Source organism: Polyodon spathula, chromosome 16 (genome assembly GCF_017654505.1).
Source record: "Polyodon spathula isolate WHYD16114869_AA chromosome 16, ASM1765450v1, whole genome shotgun sequence".
NCBI lineage: Eukaryota > Metazoa > Chordata > Actinopteri > Acipenseriformes > Polyodontidae > Polyodon > Polyodon spathula.
Genome location: NC_054549.1, coordinates 21051372 through 21070477, shown reverse-complemented (window position 1 = coordinate 21070477; position 19106 = coordinate 21051372). Strand labels below are relative to the sequence as shown.

General features: G+C 49.8%; 1 protein-coding gene across 1 annotated transcript in view; it reads right to left on the bottom strand.

The window, feature by feature from the left end:
- The window catches only part of LOC121329055 (E3 ubiquitin-protein ligase HUWE1-like), a 67543-nt gene that overhangs the window by 9849 nt on the left and 38588 nt on the right, over positions 1 to 19106 (bottom strand). The window contains 28 exon segments of the mRNA XM_041274339.1: positions 2674 to 2786; positions 3373 to 3979; positions 4303 to 4966; positions 5521 to 5912; positions 5996 to 6115; positions 6118 to 6218; positions 6555 to 6701; positions 7025 to 7107; positions 7109 to 7253; positions 8081 to 8353; positions 10152 to 10197; positions 10563 to 10714; positions 11235 to 11324; positions 11648 to 11826; positions 11997 to 12225; positions 12894 to 13065; positions 13179 to 13309; positions 13855 to 13953; positions 14105 to 14180; positions 14625 to 14767; positions 15223 to 15395; positions 15873 to 16055; positions 16627 to 16838; positions 16976 to 17178; positions 17823 to 17889; positions 18031 to 18179; positions 18376 to 18543; positions 18889 to 19084. Of these exon segments, the coding sequence (XP_041130273.1) occupies positions 2674 to 2786; positions 3373 to 3979; positions 4303 to 4966; positions 5521 to 5912; positions 5996 to 6115; positions 6118 to 6218; positions 6555 to 6701; positions 7025 to 7107; positions 7109 to 7253; positions 8081 to 8353; positions 10152 to 10197; positions 10563 to 10714; positions 11235 to 11324; positions 11648 to 11826; positions 11997 to 12225; positions 12894 to 13065; positions 13179 to 13309; positions 13855 to 13953; positions 14105 to 14180; positions 14625 to 14767; positions 15223 to 15395; positions 15873 to 16055; positions 16627 to 16838; positions 16976 to 17178; positions 17823 to 17889; positions 18031 to 18179; positions 18376 to 18543; positions 18889 to 19084 (5313 nt within the window).

Sequence of the window (19106 nt, the reverse complement as noted above, 5' to 3'; positions counted from 1 at the left end):
TGGTCGACACTTTTTTACGATACCATTTTGTAGTTTCTTTGATTCACATGTTAAAAGAAAAGATCTATATATATTTTAAATAAATGTCTCAATCCAAAAATTCTAGGCAATGCAAAACTTTTGGCCAGAGCCCCCCACACATTCACACCCCCAACACCAGAAACCCAGCTAGAGCGGTCTTGCACCGAGGGCATCTCATTGTGAGGGCACTGTTTTTTCCACCTGTGATTTAGTCCTCTAGCCACACGATGGCGATATAGCCTCCACAGTAAGCCAGGTAATGAGCAAACCATCCCATTACAGTAACCATTTACAACAGTTACAATACATCATTTTGAACTAGCTGGAGCCAACATCACTTCAATCCACTGGAATCGATCACCCCATTATTACAAATGACGTACCTGCAAATTAATAAACAGAACGCTGCCGCAGGATAGCAACGTTTACTTAACCACTTGCATCCCTGTGAATATGTAGGATTTTTTCAATATTATTTCAGGAGATCATTTTTTAGAGTTTTTTTTTTTTTTTTTTTTTTTTTTTTTACCGGTACACTCTTAAGCAAATCATTTGTTAAAACAAGTGAATTACATTTCTTCGATATCTGGATCTCACTGACATGTAATTCCTCCACAGAGGGGTGACCTTGTTCCTGGCACCAATCCCTGAACAGTATAGTTAAGATTTCCTGGAATCTGGGCATTTGATAAGATTTTTTTTTTTTTTTTTTGGTTTTGCTTTGAATATAAAGCAGGGCTTCTCAAACTCGGTCCTGGGGACCCCCTGTGGCTGCTGGTTTGCATTCCAACCAAGATCTCAATCGCTGAACCAGACCCTGAACAGAACTGATAATTTGCTTAATTAGACCTTTTCACTTGTTTCCAGCTCTTAAGCAGTTGCAGTTCAAGTTACTTATCAAATGTTATAGCTAACTTGAAATATGCAAACTGTTCAAGAGATGAAAACAAGTGAAAAGGTCTAATTAAGCAAATTATCAGTTCTGTTCAGGGTCTGGTTCAGTGATTGAGATCTCGGTTGGAATGCAAACCAGCAACCACAGGGGGTCCCCGGGAGAGAGTTTGAGAAACCCTGATATAGGGTGAAGAAAAAAAAGTGCTCCTAAGGAGCTCATAAGTGTTACTTATGTTTCCATGAAAGACAGTCAAAAGATACAAGAATCCATTCTCGGTTCTTGTGCATTATATACTAGATACACAAGAATCCATTCTCGGTTCTTGTGCATTATATACTAGATACACAAGAATCCAATCTCGGTTCTTGTGCATTATATACTAGATACACAAGAATCCATTCTCGGTTCTTGTGCATTATATACTAGATACACAAGAATCCATTCTCGGTTCTTGTGCATTATATACTAGATACACAAGAATCCAATCTCGGTTCTTGTGCATTATATACTAGATACACAAGAATCCATTCTCTGTTCTTGTGCATTATATACTTTGCTGTAAACGTAGGCATCATCAGTTGGTTAAGCTGGTCTTCTTTCATGGCTTGAAGTTGCGTTGTGAAAATGTGTCCCTATGAAAAAAACGTTTTTCAGCACCCACAGAATTGGCAACAAAATCTTTCCAATTTATCAAGTCAGGCTGGAAATGATGGTTCTGCATTTCCCCAAAACTTGGTCAAAGAAATTCCCACTACCATTTCCTTTCGCATCTAGTGGATATCGCTCCATTTCTGATTTACAGCAAGCATCAAACCCTGGAATAAAACTTTACCCAAACTTGTTGTGGGTCAAAAGTCCTTACTGCCTTCAGAAAACTTGCAAGCTGGTTGAATAACACGACCAGTCAACCTTTCATAAGCTCTGAGCAAAGTGAACATGCTGTTTATTTGTGCACTATTTGGACACTCAGCATTGCATCTCCAGCCAAGCCCCACCCCTTGTTCGCTGTATTTTTCACATACCTCTCTATAGACGTGCATACTGATAAATCCTCTCCTGATCACTCATTTTATCACCAAACTCCTCAACAATGTGATCCAAGTCATTATTTTATTACTATAACATCTCAAAGCTCTGCAGATGTCTGTGATATTCTTTGGGCGCTGGATGCAGAAGCAGCTCTCTCTTTGTCATGTCTATTATCTCTGTGGTGCTCAGATCCGCCCACCTTTTTTTTCAGCTTCTCTCGGCTCCTATCAGTCTCACTCGGCCATTGAAAGGTTTTCTAGGCTTTTGCCGGAGAAAAAAACGACTAGAGACCTGCGCTTGACGTCTTTTTGATGATGTGGGACAGGGTCCGACATCGGACTGGAAAGGGAAAATTGTAATGTCGGACCTGGTCATAGCGTTAACATGTGTTAATCAGGGAGAGTGGAGGCACCAGGTGGATAATGGCGTGCGATCTCTCAAAGAAATGATTTGAGTTTAATGGTGCGTCTATTTGTTTCTAAACAGCAAGTCTCGAGGTTAGCTTTTTATTGAACGCATTCATTTCTAATTACGGTTGCCCTCGTAATTAGGGGTCGTTTCTTTTAATTATTCTTTAGACGAGCTAAGCTGGACGGGCTACACGGACCTCTGGAGGTTTAGGACTGAAAAATCGTTAGTCCTTTTAATTCTCCCCAGAATTTGCAGAGCCCCACTCATTGTAACTGCCCTGACCGCGAGGCACTGCTCTCCCAGGGTGCACCTCTCACCTCCACAGACAGCTGCAGCTGCTTCTCAGTGAGGCCGCTCAACGCCAGCTTGCTATCGGAGAGGCTGGCCGAGTCCAGGCAGGCCTTCGCTGGGGAGCGGGAGGGCTTGGAGGCTGAGGAGAGAGAGGAGGACACACACGTCAGGATATAGTTTGCCTTGGTGTGCATTTAAACACACATGTAAATACATTTTTTTTTTTTTTTTTAATTTGTTACAAACATACGAACTTCACGAAAAACATGTTTTTTTTTCTTTCAGTATGTCTAAATTCAGCGCTATCAAAGCATTTGAGAGTTACGGATGATTTTGTATTAATTTTGTTTTTAATCCTGGAGTTTAAAATGCTAAGGAAATTAAAATGACCCTTTCTAGAGGCTTTCCTCACAGTCAAAGCTCAGCAAAATGTAAAAAAAGCACAGAGGTGTGGTGAAGCACAGGGAAGTGTGGTAAAGCATGGGGAAGCATTGTAAAGCACAGAGAGGTCCGGTAAAGCATAGAAAGGCATTGTAAAGCAAAGGACTGGTAACGCATATTTAAAAAAATAAAAGGATGCGTCCTATTAAAACTCAGTGAAAACCAGGAATGGATCAAATTGCTCTGGAACGGGAGCCTCATTTCCATCCCTGCGCTTATGAAATCGTAACAAATGGTGGTATCGCTCAGCCCCTGCGAGAGACCCCTGTGCTCCCCTTGCTTACCCGCGGCTGTGCTGCTGGTGGCAGTGGGCGTGGCGGCATGGCTGACGCTGGCTGGCAGCGTGGTACCGATGGCTGCTGCGGCCGCCGTCGCCATGGCGCCCACCACTCCGACAGGCGGGGCCTGGAGGTGAGGGGCGGGGCCCTCACTGGCCTTGTTGTCTGGCAGGGCGATGGAGATGAGGGACAGCAGCCTCAGCAGCCTCTCGGTCAGCAGGGAGCTGCGGCGGATGACCGGGTGCGAGATCATGTTCATGAGCTGCCCCAGCGGGGAGGCCTCCAGGCTGCACTGGGGGCCCTCTGACTCCCCAGCGCCCCCTATGGGCAGAGACTTCACAGACGCCTTGCCCTTGCGGCTCACGTTCATGTTGTCCAGTTTCACAAGCAGGTCCCAGAAGTCCGTGGAGAGGCCCAGGATCTGGGGCATGCCGAGGGAGGGAGCGGGCTGGCTCGGAGGGCAGGAAGGGGTGAGACCCCCAGAAGACAGGGGCTTAACTCCGCCTCCTACTCCGATTCCCACTCCTCCACCCAGCCTGTCCCTGTTGTCACCGTCCGAGGATGAGGAGAGGGGGTCTTTGGGTCTCTGCTGGGTGAAGTGGCTGGGGAATACCTGCAGGGGGTGATGGAGAGGTGAAAAAGCAATGAGATGCATTTAGATACAGATAAATACATACCTAAACAGTGACAATACAATCCAATAAATGGCAGTTTCCTTTTCACTTCATGCAGTGCCTCAGCTGTAAATGTAATTATAACTGAAGGCACTCTTATGCTGTAAGCAACTCAGCAACTGAATACAATTTACACACAGCCCCACACACACACACAGAGACAGACAAACACAAACACATACATACAAACAGAGCCAAACACGCAGACACAGCTACACCCAGAGACAGACAGACAGACAGCCACACAGAGCCCCTCACTCACCTTGGCTAGCTGTATCAGCGTGTCGAGCACATGTCTGCACACCACTGGAGCAGCTTGGGGGTGTATATGAACCGTGGAGCCCCCTCCTCCTCCTCCCCCTCCAGCACTCCCCCCGCCGTGCCTCTCCGTGTGCTTGCGCCCGGCGGACTTCTGGATCTGAAAGATGCTGGTCCTGCAGCCGAGTGCCGCGTCCATGGAGACAGACAGCCAGGACAGCTGGCTGGAGCTCTTAGATTCCACCTTGTGGAGCAGCTCGAGCGGAGAGGGAGAGGTGGAGGACGATGGAGCCGGAGTGGTGGATGAAGACGACGAAGCGGCGGCTCCACAGGGAGCCCCTTTGCTGGAGACTCCGCCGCCAGCCAGGGATGCAGAGACCGGGCGCTTGCTGCCCCTCTCCTCCTGGGCTGCTCCTCCGAGGGTCCGGGGGCTCTCGATGCACAGCTCGCTCTCGCTGCTGCGCTGCAGGATGGACAGGAGGCTCCTGATCACCCAGCCCCGGGTCTGGCTGTGGTAGCACAGGTTTCGGAGGACCCGGTGCAGGCGGCTGGTGTTCAGCTTGGGCTCGTCCACGAAGAGCAGCACCAGCAGGCAGGACAGGGCCTCGTGGTCCAGCAGGAGACGGCCACGGAGACGCAGGAGGGAGTCCACGTTGGAGCTGGTGGGTCTGGGGGGAGAGAGAGAGTGTGAGTGACACACAGAGAGACAGACAAAGACAGCGAGATAGAGCGAGATATAGATAGATACAGACAGAGAGAGAACAAGAGCGAGAGATAGAACGATAATATAGAGAGAGAGGGGGGGGGGATATTTAGACACTGTTTGGGTTTGCTGGAGTTGGATTTCTGTTTTCAGAACTGTGAAGTTTGGTTTAAATGCTCCCCAAAATTACAGAAGCAGCCTCGTCTTCAAAAGAACGATGCTGGCACTGTGCAGCTGCGGCCAAAAACTTTAGCATCACCTAGAATTTGATGATGAACATCGTTTAGATCTCTTATTTAAACACAGATAAACTACAAGAAGAAACTACAAAATGATAAAAATCGCAAAAATTTAATAAATAAACAAATAGATAGATAATCTACCGGAAGCCACAGAGTGGTGATGCAAAGCTTTTGGGCGTAGCTGTAGACCTTTGTGTAAAAACAGGAGAGATCCAGTTTCCCAGGAGTCCTCCCCCCCCCCCCCCCCCAGAAAAATTCCCGGCCCCCCCCCCCTCACCGGGTGTGGCTGCTGCTGCCCCCCATCTGGAAAGCTCCCCCCCTCTGCACGGCGAGGCGGGTGTACTGCACCCCCCTGTTCCCTCCGAGTCGGCTGGTGAAGGCGGGGCTGCGCAGGATGGCGGACAGCGCAGAGGAGCTGCTGTGTCCGAACAACCGGTCGTGCATGAGCTGTCGCTGCCTGACCTCCTGCTCCCGCCGCAGAGCCTGGGCCTCGGCCGCAATGTCCGGGGGCATCACAGCCAGCACGCTGTCCTCCATATCCTCCAGCACACTGCGACGCAGCTCCGAGGGCAGGGTCTGGATGAAGGTGACCGGGTCTAGAGGAGAGTCCCCCGTGGGGGTCTGGGACAGCTCCCGGCGCTGCTGCTCCGCCCTCTGCTGGGCCAGGACCTGCGGGGGGAGAGACGGAAAATGTATCCAGTCTTTTACAAGCAGACACAAAAACAGACACAGAGTGTGATTCAGGTACTGACCTCCTCTTGAATGGCTGGAGGCAGCGCGGCCAGGAACTCGGGGCTGACCTCTGTGACCCCGGCGTTGCCCACGAGGGCGGGGAGGGGCGCGGGCGCGCTGGCGCGGGCGCGGGCGCGCTGGCGGGGGGCCGAATGCCCAGCTGGTTCTGCAGCACCTCTCTGCGGATATCCTCCGGGAGAGCAGCCAGGAAGGAGGGATCCACTCCCTCAGGGAGGTTGATTCCTGAAACACACAGACCTGCTTGAATGAATCCGGCTCTCTGTGCTGTGCTGCAGTGCACTGTACTGCTGTGCTGCAGTGCACTGTACTGCTGTGCTGCAGTGCACTGTACTGCTGTGCTGCAGTGCACTGTACTGCTGTGCTGCAGTGCACTGTACTGCTGTGCTGCAGCTGTACTGCTGTGCTGCAGTGCACTGTACTGCTGTGCTGCAGTGCACTGTACTGCTGTGCTGCAGTGCACTGTACTGCTGTGCTGCAGTGCACTGTACTGCTGTGCTGCAGTGCACTGTACTGCTGTGCTGCCCTGGCCCTGCTCCTCTGTAATCCGATTCCTCTCACCTGCCAGCGGGTCCTCCTCTTCACTGCTGGTGGAGGGGAGGGGCTCCTCCTGGATGGTCTGGGATTGGCCGCCAGCCACGTCACTCACCGGAAGAACCTCCCCTGAGGAGGCAGCAGGAGCCGAGCTTGGGAGGGGAGGAGGGGAGGGATTAGGAACGAGGCAATGGAAGGGAGGTATGGATGTTATTTGTTTTCCCAATTCCTATTCTATTTTAATCAATTCAGACATACCAGTGCTCAGAGTTCTAATCGGCAGCATTCTGTTAAACTAGAGCTTCTCAACACAGTGGCAACAACAATACTTACAACTGGAGCTACTGTTTGTCAGTCGATTAAACTTTGAACGAAAGCAAGTTGAGCAAATCACAGCAATTATTACTATTTATAAAATATAAACTCCTTCAAAACGAAATTGGAAATTGAGAGAGACAGAAACAGGAGAGAGAGAGAGACGCACAGAGACAGAGGTTACTCACCTGCTCTCTCCCTCCCTGTGAGCCTCGCTCTCATGCCCGGCTCCTCCCCCTTGGAGCTCAGCGCTGCCTGCGGTTGGTGCTGCCGTGGCGACGGTCTCTGAAGCGGGCTCCTCCACAGTTCCGGCAGAGGCGGGGCTGCTAGTATCCATGGGAGACCCTTCGAGCTGGGAGCTGACGGCCGCGAGGGCGTCCAGGACTTCAGCACGCTCTGGAGAGAGAGAGGCTGCAGCACAGACAGACAGCATTACGGCTACAATCACAGCAACATTGACTCTGCCAATTAGTTACGATTATGCTGCTGTAATTACAATTAGGGCCTCAGGTTTTAATTGTATTTTTCGGTGCTTATTTTTGAGCTGTTTGAGTTTTATGTGAATTGTTTTTTTCAGGGCTTTCGTTTTGGCTCTACTGTATAAATAGTGTTTTCGGTTACTTTAAAAAATGCTTGAGTTTTTTCTGTCACAGTGTGTACAGTAACTGGGCAGTACTTGCACACTTGAGTTGCACCTTCTTTCCTTTGCTGTCTTCCACAGTGAAATCCCTCTGGTCACAGGCGCATTCCTCTGGGGTTTGTGTGTGGAGGCATTTTTGTATAATGTGCCAGTTTTAAATCCCCCATATCTTAACTAATACATCTTTAAATCCTGTTAACAAGCCTCCATTCCTGCTTGTAATCTCGTTAAATCTCGCAAGCGGGGTCTCCAATAGAAATGCAGGCATGTGCTGTCACTCAGCAGTTGGGGCGGGTTTAAATTATTCAGAACGAATCGAAACCAGATGCAAGTCAGAAAGGCGGGACATTGCCCAGCAGCACTGGGGAATGTATTTAATATTTTTGTAGGTTCTTATTTTTTAATAGGAAAAGGGTAAAGTCAGCATGAATAGATTAACCATTTTCCCAGTTTATTATCAGTTTTATCAGGTTTTACTAAACTATACACTAAATATTCCAAAGAAGCATCTGATAAATGACTCATTAATAACTACAATCACAATGCCATTCTAACTAACTGATTATTTCTTGTACAGCAGTGACTGGCTCTTTCTCACCGATCGTCGGGGCAGGAGATGTCTCCATTTGAGAGCCCTCTGCCTCTGCGCTGGGTCTGTCTGCCAGCTCCGACGTCATCGCAGCCGCGAGATCGCAGTGCAGCTCCGAGAACCGGCCCGCCATTGGCTGTCGCTGCCCCACCGCCGTTTCCAGGGTGACCAAGGCCTCCGGCCCTGTGGGGGTCCCCTCTCCCGAGGGGGGGGCTGTGAGGTAGCCCTCTGAGCCTCGGGAGGTGTCCAGGGAGGAGGAGACCAGCTGGGGTTGATCGCCCTCTAGAGGAGGAAAGGAGGAACAGCAGCAGGGAGAGAGAGAATGGGTTACTCTACCTTGAAAGTTTTTGGGTTAATAGACAAATAAGGATTCTGCTTTTAATTTAAGCGATAACCCCCCCACCCCATTAAAAAAAAAAGGAAATCCGTGTATAAACAAACACCAGAAATGGTTATTTGGAAAGCCCAGTTATTTTGTTTCAACCTGGCTCACTGCTGCCACCTGGTTAACATACTGAATTACACAGAGTACTGTTTTCCCTCTCTACTTCATTACTATTATTTTTTTTTTTTTTTAATTACTCCTGTAGTTTATTTGCCGACATGTTAATTAAAAGACCTAAATGAAGTTCATAGCTTATTTTAATAAATATCTCAATTCTAAAATTATAGACGATGCACAATATTGCACCCCTCAATGCCAAAAACATGCAACAGCCTGCTCTGTGGGTGTGTAACAAGGACTTAGGGTTACTGTTATTACCGAGTCATTTATCAGATGCTTTTCTCCAAAGCGACTCACAGAGACTAGGGGGGTGAACTCTGCATCATCAACAACTGCTGCTGCTGCAGAGTCACTTCCAATAGGACCTCGTTTGTTTCACGTCTCGTCCGAAGGACGGAGCACAAGGAGGTGAAGTGACTTGCTCAGGGTCACACACACACACAGGGAGTCAGTGGCTGAGCCAGGATTTGAACCTCCTGGTATCAAGACCACTATTTTTTATAACCACTGGTCCATGCTCTTTTGTCCAGATTTCAATAGCCAGGTCCTGGTATTCAGTGCTGAAGTCCTGCAGCCGGAGCTGTGCTGACCCACAAGGGAAGGCAGTAGGTTGTATAGTTATCTCCAAAAAAACGGGGTACAGCATCCCAACCCCGACAACAATACAACTTACTACCTCACCCCCGCGGGCAGGAGAGGGGGGAAGGCTGGTCTGTCGCTTCAATCTGCAGACATTTTTATCCAAAGCGACTCAGAGACTAAGAGGGGTGAACTCTGCATCATCAACTGTTGCAGAGTCACTTCCAATAGGACCGCGTTTGTTTTACGTCTCGTCCAAGGGACATTCAGCGGGAGAGAAACATGAGGAACAGATGATCAGTATACTTTAAGAAGCATAAAATACATACAATAAAATGTAATCGTTTTACTAAATCCTAATACTGAACAGATGGTAACAAGACTCCTGTTGCACAGCATTGTCATCCATTCCAGGTTTTTCTACCAGCCTGATCAGCCCCAGTGTGTCCAGGCAACAAGCTCAGGTGTGTCTTATTATTAAACTCCTAGTGAAGCCAGGAACCGATCAAACCGCTGTCCAGCGGGAGTCTCAATTACACCAGCAATGGCTTTTTCTTCATGACAGTGATGGCAGACCCAGGTCTCCCGAGACGCACCGCTGGCAGGCTCTCTGATCCGCTGCTCCGGCTGCTTCTCCGAGTTGCTTGGCTGCACCGTGAGAAAGACAGTGGACTGTATAGTTATCTCCCAGATCGGGTATGACCCCAAAAACTATACAATCTACTACCTCACCCCACAGCACGCTGGGTAGGGCACTCCTGGGGCTAGAGCATTCAGGCTCCACACACACAGGCAGGCAGAGCCCCACAATCCTGTTCAGTTTGACGCTACAAAAGAATCCCTCCTTCTTGGTGTCTGTGTTAGTTTACTACATTCTAATGACCAGTGCACATCTTCCCTTCCGTCTCATAGTAAAATGGCTAATTCTATCTCCCGTCCAGCTGCATACAGAGCGTGTGCAGGGCGTGTGCTGGGCGTGTTTTGAGCAGGACATACCTGCTTGACTCTGACCAGTAGAGCCCACAGCCCTATTCCCAGGAGCCTGAAAAACACAAACCCAGAACAAGCCAGTAAAAATCAAGGCTGAGAATCGAAAGGAGTTTAAAATGAGAAATAATAATAACAATAATAATAATAATAGCTGTCACATAATGGGTTCAAATGTCCTCTCCTCCTCCTCCCCTGCATGCTGCTCCTCTCATCTCATCTGCATGCTCCTCCACACCTGCATACTCTCCTCCTTACCTCTTCTCATCTGCATGCTCTCCTCCTCCCCTTCTCACCTGCATGCTCCTCCTCCTCCCCTCATCTGCATGCTCTCCTCCTCCCCTCATCTGCATGCTCTCCTCCCCTGCATGCTTTCTTCCCCTCCCCCTCCTCCCCTGCATGCTCTCCTCCCCTCCTCACCTGCATGCTCTCCACCTTCTCCTCCACTCCGCTCTTCTCATTCTGCTTCGCCTCCTCCTCCTCAGCCAACTGCTTCCTCCTCTTCTCCCTGCGCTCCTCCAGCTCTTCGTCTCTCAGTCTCTCCAGATACTGCACGACCGGGACCTTCACCACTGAGGAAGGGGAGCAACAGGGTTTTATAAAAAGAAAGATGATAGACTTTCATCTGAGCTATCAATTACTTAACCCAACTTCTCTGTATTGTAACTTTTTGATTGGTTCTCAGCTTCTATAAAAAGTTGCAGATTTCAAGCTACTTAGAAAACGTTATCTAGCTACTTGAGAGCCGAGAACAATTAAAAAAGATCTAATTAGCAAAGTTTAATTAAGTTAAATTAAGGGTCTAAGTTAGGTAGAACTCTGTTGGAATGAAACCCAGCAGGAGCAGGTTAGGGACGCCCTCGTCTTGACGTTTAATTTTGCAGATTTAAAAAGAATCTAATCCAATTTATTTATTTACCAATGATCTATCTTTTGTATGGCTTCTTAAAATAAGATTCCAATCTCATTTCAATATGTGTTTTATCAGCATGCTATCTCTCTTGTAATTTCTCCAGATTGTTCTGGAAAGTACTGATGTCTGTTCTTGTTACAGTGCGGACTCTAGATGTAAAGAAACCCCAGAATGTTTACCTGCTACACAGTCGTGCATACTCTCTGCATCCAGAACCTTACACTCGTCAGTCCAGCGGGTCAGAGCCGTGGGGATACTGGACAGGGTGCCTAGGAGAGAGGGGGAGAAAGAGAGAGAGGAGGGGAAGAAAGAAAGAGGGGGGAGAGAGAGGGGAGGGAAAGAGGGCAGAAGAGAGAGATGGGGAGAGAGAGAAATAAACATTAGAAGTTGTATCTGAGTTTATAGCGAGCCATTATCAAAGAGCTTGTAATATACAGCTCTGTCCAAAGTTCTGCATCACCTAGAATTTTAGGATCAAGGCAATTTTAAAAAAAGTGGATGAACATAATTTAGATCTTTTATTTAACATTGTGTGATCAAGGAAACTCCGCCCCCCCCCCCCCCCTTTTTAGTATTTGAACTCGCGCCGTACCGGCCTGCGCCCCCGGGGCGCTCTGCTCGTGGAAGAAGTCGTCCAGCAGCTCGTCGTCCGATCGGGCGATGATGTGAACATCGTCGTTCCCGACCAGCAGGCGAGCGCGACCGCGGGACTGCAGGGGAAGAGAGCTGGAGAGCTGCAAGATATCGGCAGCAGCAGAGGGGCCCAGCAACCTAGAGAGAGAGAGAGAGAGAGTGTGAGAGAGACACACACAGACTGCAGGGGAAGAGGGCTGGACAGCTGCAGGATATCAGCAGCAGAAACAGACTGCAGAGGCAGCCAACAATCTAGAGAGAGGGGTACAGACACACAGACTGCAGCAGAGGCAGCCTCTCCTCCTCACCTCTGCAGTATGAGCGGAGGGTTGGGCTGTCTGTTCCCCGGGTAGTGCACGTGGATGGTGTGGCCCGTGTTGGCGGTGAGCTGCCGGAGGGTCCTCTGGCTCCGGCCGATGCCCTGGGCCAGCCGTGTGGTGGAACTGCCCGCCCCCAGCGTCAGGGCACCGTGGTCAGCGTGGCGCACCATCAGGGGGTGAGTGCTAGGGATGTTACCAGGGGAGGGGGGGATATCTGCTGCAGAGAGAGAGAGAAAGAGATAGAGGCACGACGATCAAATACTAATGAGAAACGAGTAAGGGATTACAAGACTATAGTCTCTTGTGCAGAGTATGGGAGTCTAGGAGACTGATGTCTGTATTAGACTACTGGACTGGGCTGAGCTGATATGCCCTGTCTCTCGTCTCAGGCTGGGCTGGGCTGGGCTGAGCTGATAAGCCCTGTCTCTCGTCTCAGGCTGGGCTGAGCTGAGCTGATAAGCCCTGTCTCTCGTCTCAGGCTGGGCTGAGCTGAGCTGATAAGCCCTGTCTCTCGTCTCAGGCTGGGCTGAGCTGAGCTGATAAGCCCTGTCTCTCGTCTCAGGCTGGGCTGAGCTGAGCTGATAAGCCCTGTCTCTCGTCTCAGGCTGGGCTGAGCTGAGCTGATAAGCCCTGTCTCTCGTCTCAGGCTGGGCTGAGCTGAGCTGATAAGCCCTGTCTCTCGTCTCAGGCTGGGCTAAGCCCTGTCTCTCGTCTCAGGCTGGGCTGGGCTGATAAGCCCAGTCTCTCGCTGGGCTGAGCTGAGCTGATAAGCCCCGTCTCTCGTCTCAGACTGGGCTGGGCTGATAAGCCCAGTCTCTCGTCTCAGACTGGGCTGGGCTAAGCCCTGTCTCTCGTCTCAATCTGGGGTTGTGTATACAGACTCACTGGCTGTAGAGAACATGTTGTCGAACTCTATGATGAGATCATCCTCCCTGTCGAATCTCTCAAAGCGGATGTGCGGAGCGGCGTTGATGTCAGGGTAATCTTCATCCAGCTCCATCTCAGAGCCATCATCATCATCCTCCTCCTCATCTCCTTCCTCTCCCTCCTCGTCATCCTGACAAACACACACATATTCTCATGCCAGTGTTACATTTTCCTTCATCATTCCAAGTAACTGGAATACTCATAGTAACGGTATTATTAGATATAAATGTTGCATTGTGAGACCTGGTCATCCTCCTCTTCCTCTTCGTCCTCCTCCTCCTCCTCATCCTGGCTGTCTTCGTCCTCGTTGCTGCCGCTGCTGTCTTCCTCCTGGGTGTGCTCCTCGTCCTCGGGGTCCAGGATATTCATAGAGTCTGCGCAGGGAGCGGGGGCGACAATAGGTGGGACATATTTTCAGACTTCATTTATTTACTCAGATCCTGCCTTGCTTTCCTTCGTACGGGACCGTTCCAACCCACCCATTTACAAAACTATTACATGAACGATTGCAGTAGATAAGGAAAAGTGTGACAGAGAAAGAGAGAGAGAGGCAGACAGAAAGAGGCAGAGCCAGAAGTAGTGAGAGGCAGAGAGAGAGAGAAGCAGGCAGAAAGAAGAAGAGCCAGAGAGAGAGAGAGGTAGTGGCAGAGCCAGAGAAAGAAGTAGTGCGAGAGGCAGGCAATGAGGGGCAGTAAGAAACAGAGGCAGAGCCACAGAAAGAGGTTGAGAGAAAGAGAGGGGGGCACTAAGAGAGGCAGGCAGAGAGGGGCAGACAGACAGCGAGCAAGCAAACAAAAGAAACAGAGAAACGGACAGAGGACCTGGGAATCGATTCCTCAAACAGGGACCAGAAAGGCAGCATGGCCCTCCCTCTGATTTTCACAGTGGCGTGTACAGAGAGGATGGTCAGTGTCCTCACCTTCCCGGTTAGCCTGCAGGGTGGAGGTCTGGCACAGGCTCGAGGGCGTCTCATCCATCAACACGTCTTCCTGAGACTCGTCTTCACCACTGCGTCCAACTGAGAGGGATATGACAGCATTGAGAGACACGCACAGCGAGACAGATACTTACACTGCAAGAGGAGACACACACACAGACTTACACTGCAAGAGCAGAGACGTGCGCGCGCGCGCACACACACACAGTGTCTGCGTTTCCTGCAGCCTCACCTATGATGGTGCTGTTAACTGTTCCTCCGTCTCTCTCCAGTAGTTCATCGATTAGATCCACCAGTTCATTCTCTACCTGTAGAGGGACAGAGCGTTTGAATTCACTTAGCAGCTCTCCATTAAAAACAGCATGGCAACAAAAACACAGCTTCAGGGAAATAAACAGAATTAAAATCAAGCCAAACAACAAATAAAAAAATTACCTTTCTGAATTTCTTTTTTTTTTTGGTAAAAAAAAATTAGTTTAAATTAAGCTTCATTAAAATGTGTGCTATGAATTTTCTATCTACACATCTGTTTCTTTACAAATAGACTGACACACAATTTTTAAAACTAAACATTTTCCAACATTTTAAAAAACAGTTGGGTGAACTCCATGTTGCCCTGCTGAACCCAGGGGAGAGTCCGTGCAAGCGTGCGAGGGGGGAGAGTCAGTGAGAGTGTGAGGGGGCGTGTCAGTGCGACGGTCAGTGCGAGAGTGTGAGGGGGAGTGTCAGTGTGAGAGTGTGTCCTGTCTGACCTGCATCTCCTGTGCGTTCAGCACCTCGGGCTGTCCCGCGATCACCACGCTGTCCCCCTCCGTCTCTCCATCCATGAGGTCACCGTCGGTGCCGGGGGGCGGGGCAGAGCGCTCCCCGTGGACCCCTGTCTCTCTGGGGTCTCCTGTGGGACAGCACAGGGGTTACACATGAGCATCAGTGTCTGTGCCGCCTTATTCATTTAATTTAACTTTTATTTGGCCAGGAAAGACTGTAGTGTATGAACCCTGGTCCTGCTCTGTGTGTGTCTCTCAGTGTACTGACCCCGGTCCTGCTCTGTGTGTGTGCGTCTGTGTATTGTATTGTTCTAACCCTGGTCCTGCTATGTGTGTCTCTGTGTATTGTACTGTAGTGTATTAACCCTGGTCCTGCTCTGTGTGTGTGTGCGTCTCAGTGTATTGTATTGTATTTACCCTGGTCCTGTGCGGTGCTGTTCTGGTCCCAGGCTGGTTCTGCTCCATCTGTGTGTGTGTGTCTCTCAGTGTACTGTATTTACCCTGGTCCTGTGCGGTGCTGTTCTGGTCCCAGGCTGGTTCTGCTCCATCTGTGTGTGTGTGTGTCTCTCAGTATTGTATTTACCCTGGTCCTGTGCGGTGCTGTTCTGGTCCCGGGCTGTCCCGGGCTGGTCCTGCTCAGTCTTGCTCTTGCTCGATGTGCTCTTGCTGCTGAACAGACTGCTGGGCTGGTTCACGATGCGGGATAGAGTCTCCAGAGGCTTCAGGGCAGCGTTCACTGTGTTAGCCATGTTGGGACTGACAGGGAGGTTGGAGGGGAGATTAACACACAGGACGTCCGAGACAAACACCATAACATACAAGAAATACAAAATACATCAATAAATTCCACTGCTGTCATTCTACGCATGACTGAGAAATGCGAGTGATATTAACCAGGGTGTGACAGTAACAGATTTCAGAAATTCGAAACCCATAATATTGAAGACACACACAAACTAAAATCATCAGGGTTTGAAATAAGACCCCTATTGCAGAGCAGTGTCACCCATTCCAGGTTTTACTACCAGCTTGATCAGCCCCCAGCGTGGCTAGGCAACAAGCTCAGGTGTGTCTTATTATTAAACTCCTAGTGAAACCAGGACTGGATCAAACTGCTCTGCAATGGGATCCCTGTGCGGCAATCACAAAGGCACTGACTGAAACAGGGTATTTCCTGCTAGACCTCACAACACTAGAGAAATGAACTCGTGCTGTGCCTTGCAGTGTCTCTACCTGGACAGATCCAGGCTGTGTGGCACTCTGGCCAGGTCGTTGACCAGCCCCTTCTTGAGAAACAGTCGGATGATGTTGTTCATGCCGTTGTGTTGGGTCTTGGTGGCCGCGGTGCTGTAGAAGCTGGAGGTGGAGGGGCAGGACTCCATGATGGTGCTTATGATGCACATCACTGCCTGCAACCTGCGCAAGAGAGGAGAGAGAAAGGAGAGGGGAGAGAGGAAAGACAGATGAGGAGAAAGGAGAGAGGAAAGAGGAGAGTTAGAATGTCCATTGGAATCCATGAACAGCAGCTAGTTTTGCATCCCCCTATAGAACGAAAATTTTTTCCCTTGTTAACATATTGAATTCCACACCCTCTATATAGAATGAACTCAGTCAGCTTCATAGAGTCCAATGAAAGCTGCTGAATAATGTTCCCTTGTTAACATATTGAATCACACACCCTCTATATAGAATGAACTCACTCAGCTTCATAGAGTCCAATGAAAGCTACTGAATAATGTTCCCTTGTTAACACATTGAATCACACACCGCTTTGCAGTTTTCCTGTGTAATACACAGAAAAACTAGAAGGAAAAAAAAGCCACCTTTCAAAATCTAATATGAAATACTTGTATACTACATTAAGGCTCCCGGCAGTGGACTTTTTTTTGGCGAGATCATAGATTTTGTGGTTTCTTTGGATTGCATGCTGTTAAATAAGAGATCTGGATGACGTTCGTATCGCTGCAGCGGCTCTGGGCTGGTTTACCTGGCGTGCTTCTCCGTGCTCTCTGACATGGCCAGCGCCCGGCTCAGCGCTGCCTTCACCTCGCTCACCAGGGCCACCTGGGCATCGGTGCCTGTCCCGGCAGCCGCCAGGCTGGCCAGGAAGAGCCGCGCCAGGGCCGGGGTGTCCTTATCCTCCGCACTCTGAGTGTGGGGCAGGAGGTGATCCAACACGAACGCTAGCACACTGCAGTCCTGGAGACAGAAAGAGATTAACACTCACACAGGGGGGAGATGAGAGATTAGAACTCACACAAGGGGGAGAGAGGAGAGATTAGCACACAGGGGAGAGAGGGATTAACATTGGAAACACATTATAAAGGCCTGTTCACCTCCTTGATGAGTTCAGACTGGCCCGCAGTGTAGGAGTAGCCAGTGATGAGAGAGGCGATGCCCATGTAGGACCTCACCAGCTCTGCCAGCAGCCTCAGGATGGTGGAGGTGGGCATCAGGGGCTTGCTGCCCTTGGATTTGAGTTTGGGGTCTTCCTTCTCCTTCTCCTTCTTCCCATCACGGGGCTCCTCGGGGGTGGAGGCTAGAGAGAGAGTGAGACAGAGTCACCTACATACATCTCCTGCTCTGGCCAAAAGTTTTGCATTCCCCTCTATATAGAACGAACTATTTTGCGATTTCATTTTGTAGTTTCTTCGATTACACAAAGTTAAATAAAATATCTAAAGTGTGTGTGTGTGTGTGTATATATATATATAATTTTTTTTAATTAATTCTCAATCCTAAAATTCTAGGTGATGCTAAATTTTTGGCCGCAGCTGTATACTGTACAACGAAGAAAAAAAAAAAAGTCACAAACTGAAAACTCACAACGTTTCAGCATCTGCAGCCTTCAGATGGCACAGAAAAAAAAACAGCCGGACACAACTTCAAAAGCAGCTGCTTCCACCAGCTATCTGAAGGTGGTGAAAGCCCACGCGCTGTCGCTAATTATTATTTAAAACAGTTGTCTTGGCAGCTGGTCTCCTTCAGTTCATCCATCAACTTCAAAGCCAGCTCAGGCTGACAAAACGTTTCGGCAACAGGATAATTCATCCCCTCGCGTCATGAGTTAAATCCCTGTTTATTTATTCATTTATTAAATTTGTTTTTAGTTTTCATTACCAAGCGGGGAGGGGAGAGGGAGAAGGGAGGAGAGAGGAGGGAAAGAGGAAGGAGAGATCTCACCTTCTCCCTGTGGCGTTCCTGACTGCGATGACTCAGCTGCACTGCCGTCTGCTGCAAATACCTGAGTCTGGAGGAGGAACACACAGTCAACATCACACACAGACACACAAAAGCATGAAACACACACACACAGACTCATCACAGAGACACACAAGCAAGAAACAGACACACAGACAAGCCCCAAACACAAACACAGCGTTGCTCTCACATTGAGGGTGAATCCAGACTGCGAGTCGAAGTCGCTGCCCTGCCTGGTCAACCTGTACTGCTGATACACGTCGTCTCCCACGTCCTGCAGGATCTGACACAGCTCCTGACTGCCAGCCACCGTCACCAAGCGGGCCTCGGAGCGCTCAGCTGCAAGAAGGAGGAAGGAGGAGGGAGAGAGAGAGAGAGAGAGAGAGAGAGAGAGAGAGAGAGAGGCTCAGCACAAAGGATTACTACAAATAAACCATTTAGGTGAACAAATGTTTAGTCGTATGATATTAGCATGACCCTCCATCCACTCCAAGTCACTGCCTCCCTCCCCTCCCCAGCCAGCCCCCCCTCTCACCCTCCTCTGGAGCGTGGTATGCTGCCAGCGCGTTCAGCATGTCGTAAATGACCTCTTTGATGGGCTCGGGGATGCTGGGCAGAGGGGACAGTTTCAGGGGGGTGGTCTTCACCAGCTGCACTGCGTTCGGACCCTTGATGCGCAGATTCTCAAACTCGTCGTCCGAGGCTGAGAGAGAGAAAGAAAGAAAGGTCCATCATCCACCCAGTCAGTTACACACAAACAGGACCTAGCCCGTCTCTCGTTCTCTCCTCCCAGTCAAAGCCCTCCTGTTCCCTCCCCACAGCCCCAGCTTTCCCTCTCTTCCTAGTATCCAGACTCCTCTCCACTTAACCAGTGCCCCTGGGTGCAGGTAATGCAATGCAGATCCCCTCCCCTCCCCTCTCCTCACCGGTGCCCCTGGGTGCTGGCAGTGCAATGCAGATGCCCTCTGATCCCCTCCCCTCTCCTCTGCCAATGCCCCTGGTTGCTGGCAGTGCAATGCAGATCCCTTCACCTCCCCCCTCCTCTTACCGGTGCCGGTGCCCCTGGGTGCAGGCAGTGCAATGCGGATGCAGTTTGTCGCTGCCTCAGTGAAGCAGTCAGGGTCCCTGCAGGCCGCGGGCCCCAGCACTCTCAGGATGTAGTTGATCTCTCTGGAGCCCAGGCTCCCCGAAACCACCCCTGAAGTGGTGCTGCCCGCCCCGCTCGTCACTGCGGAGCGAACCACCTGGGTTAGAGAAAGAGGGGGG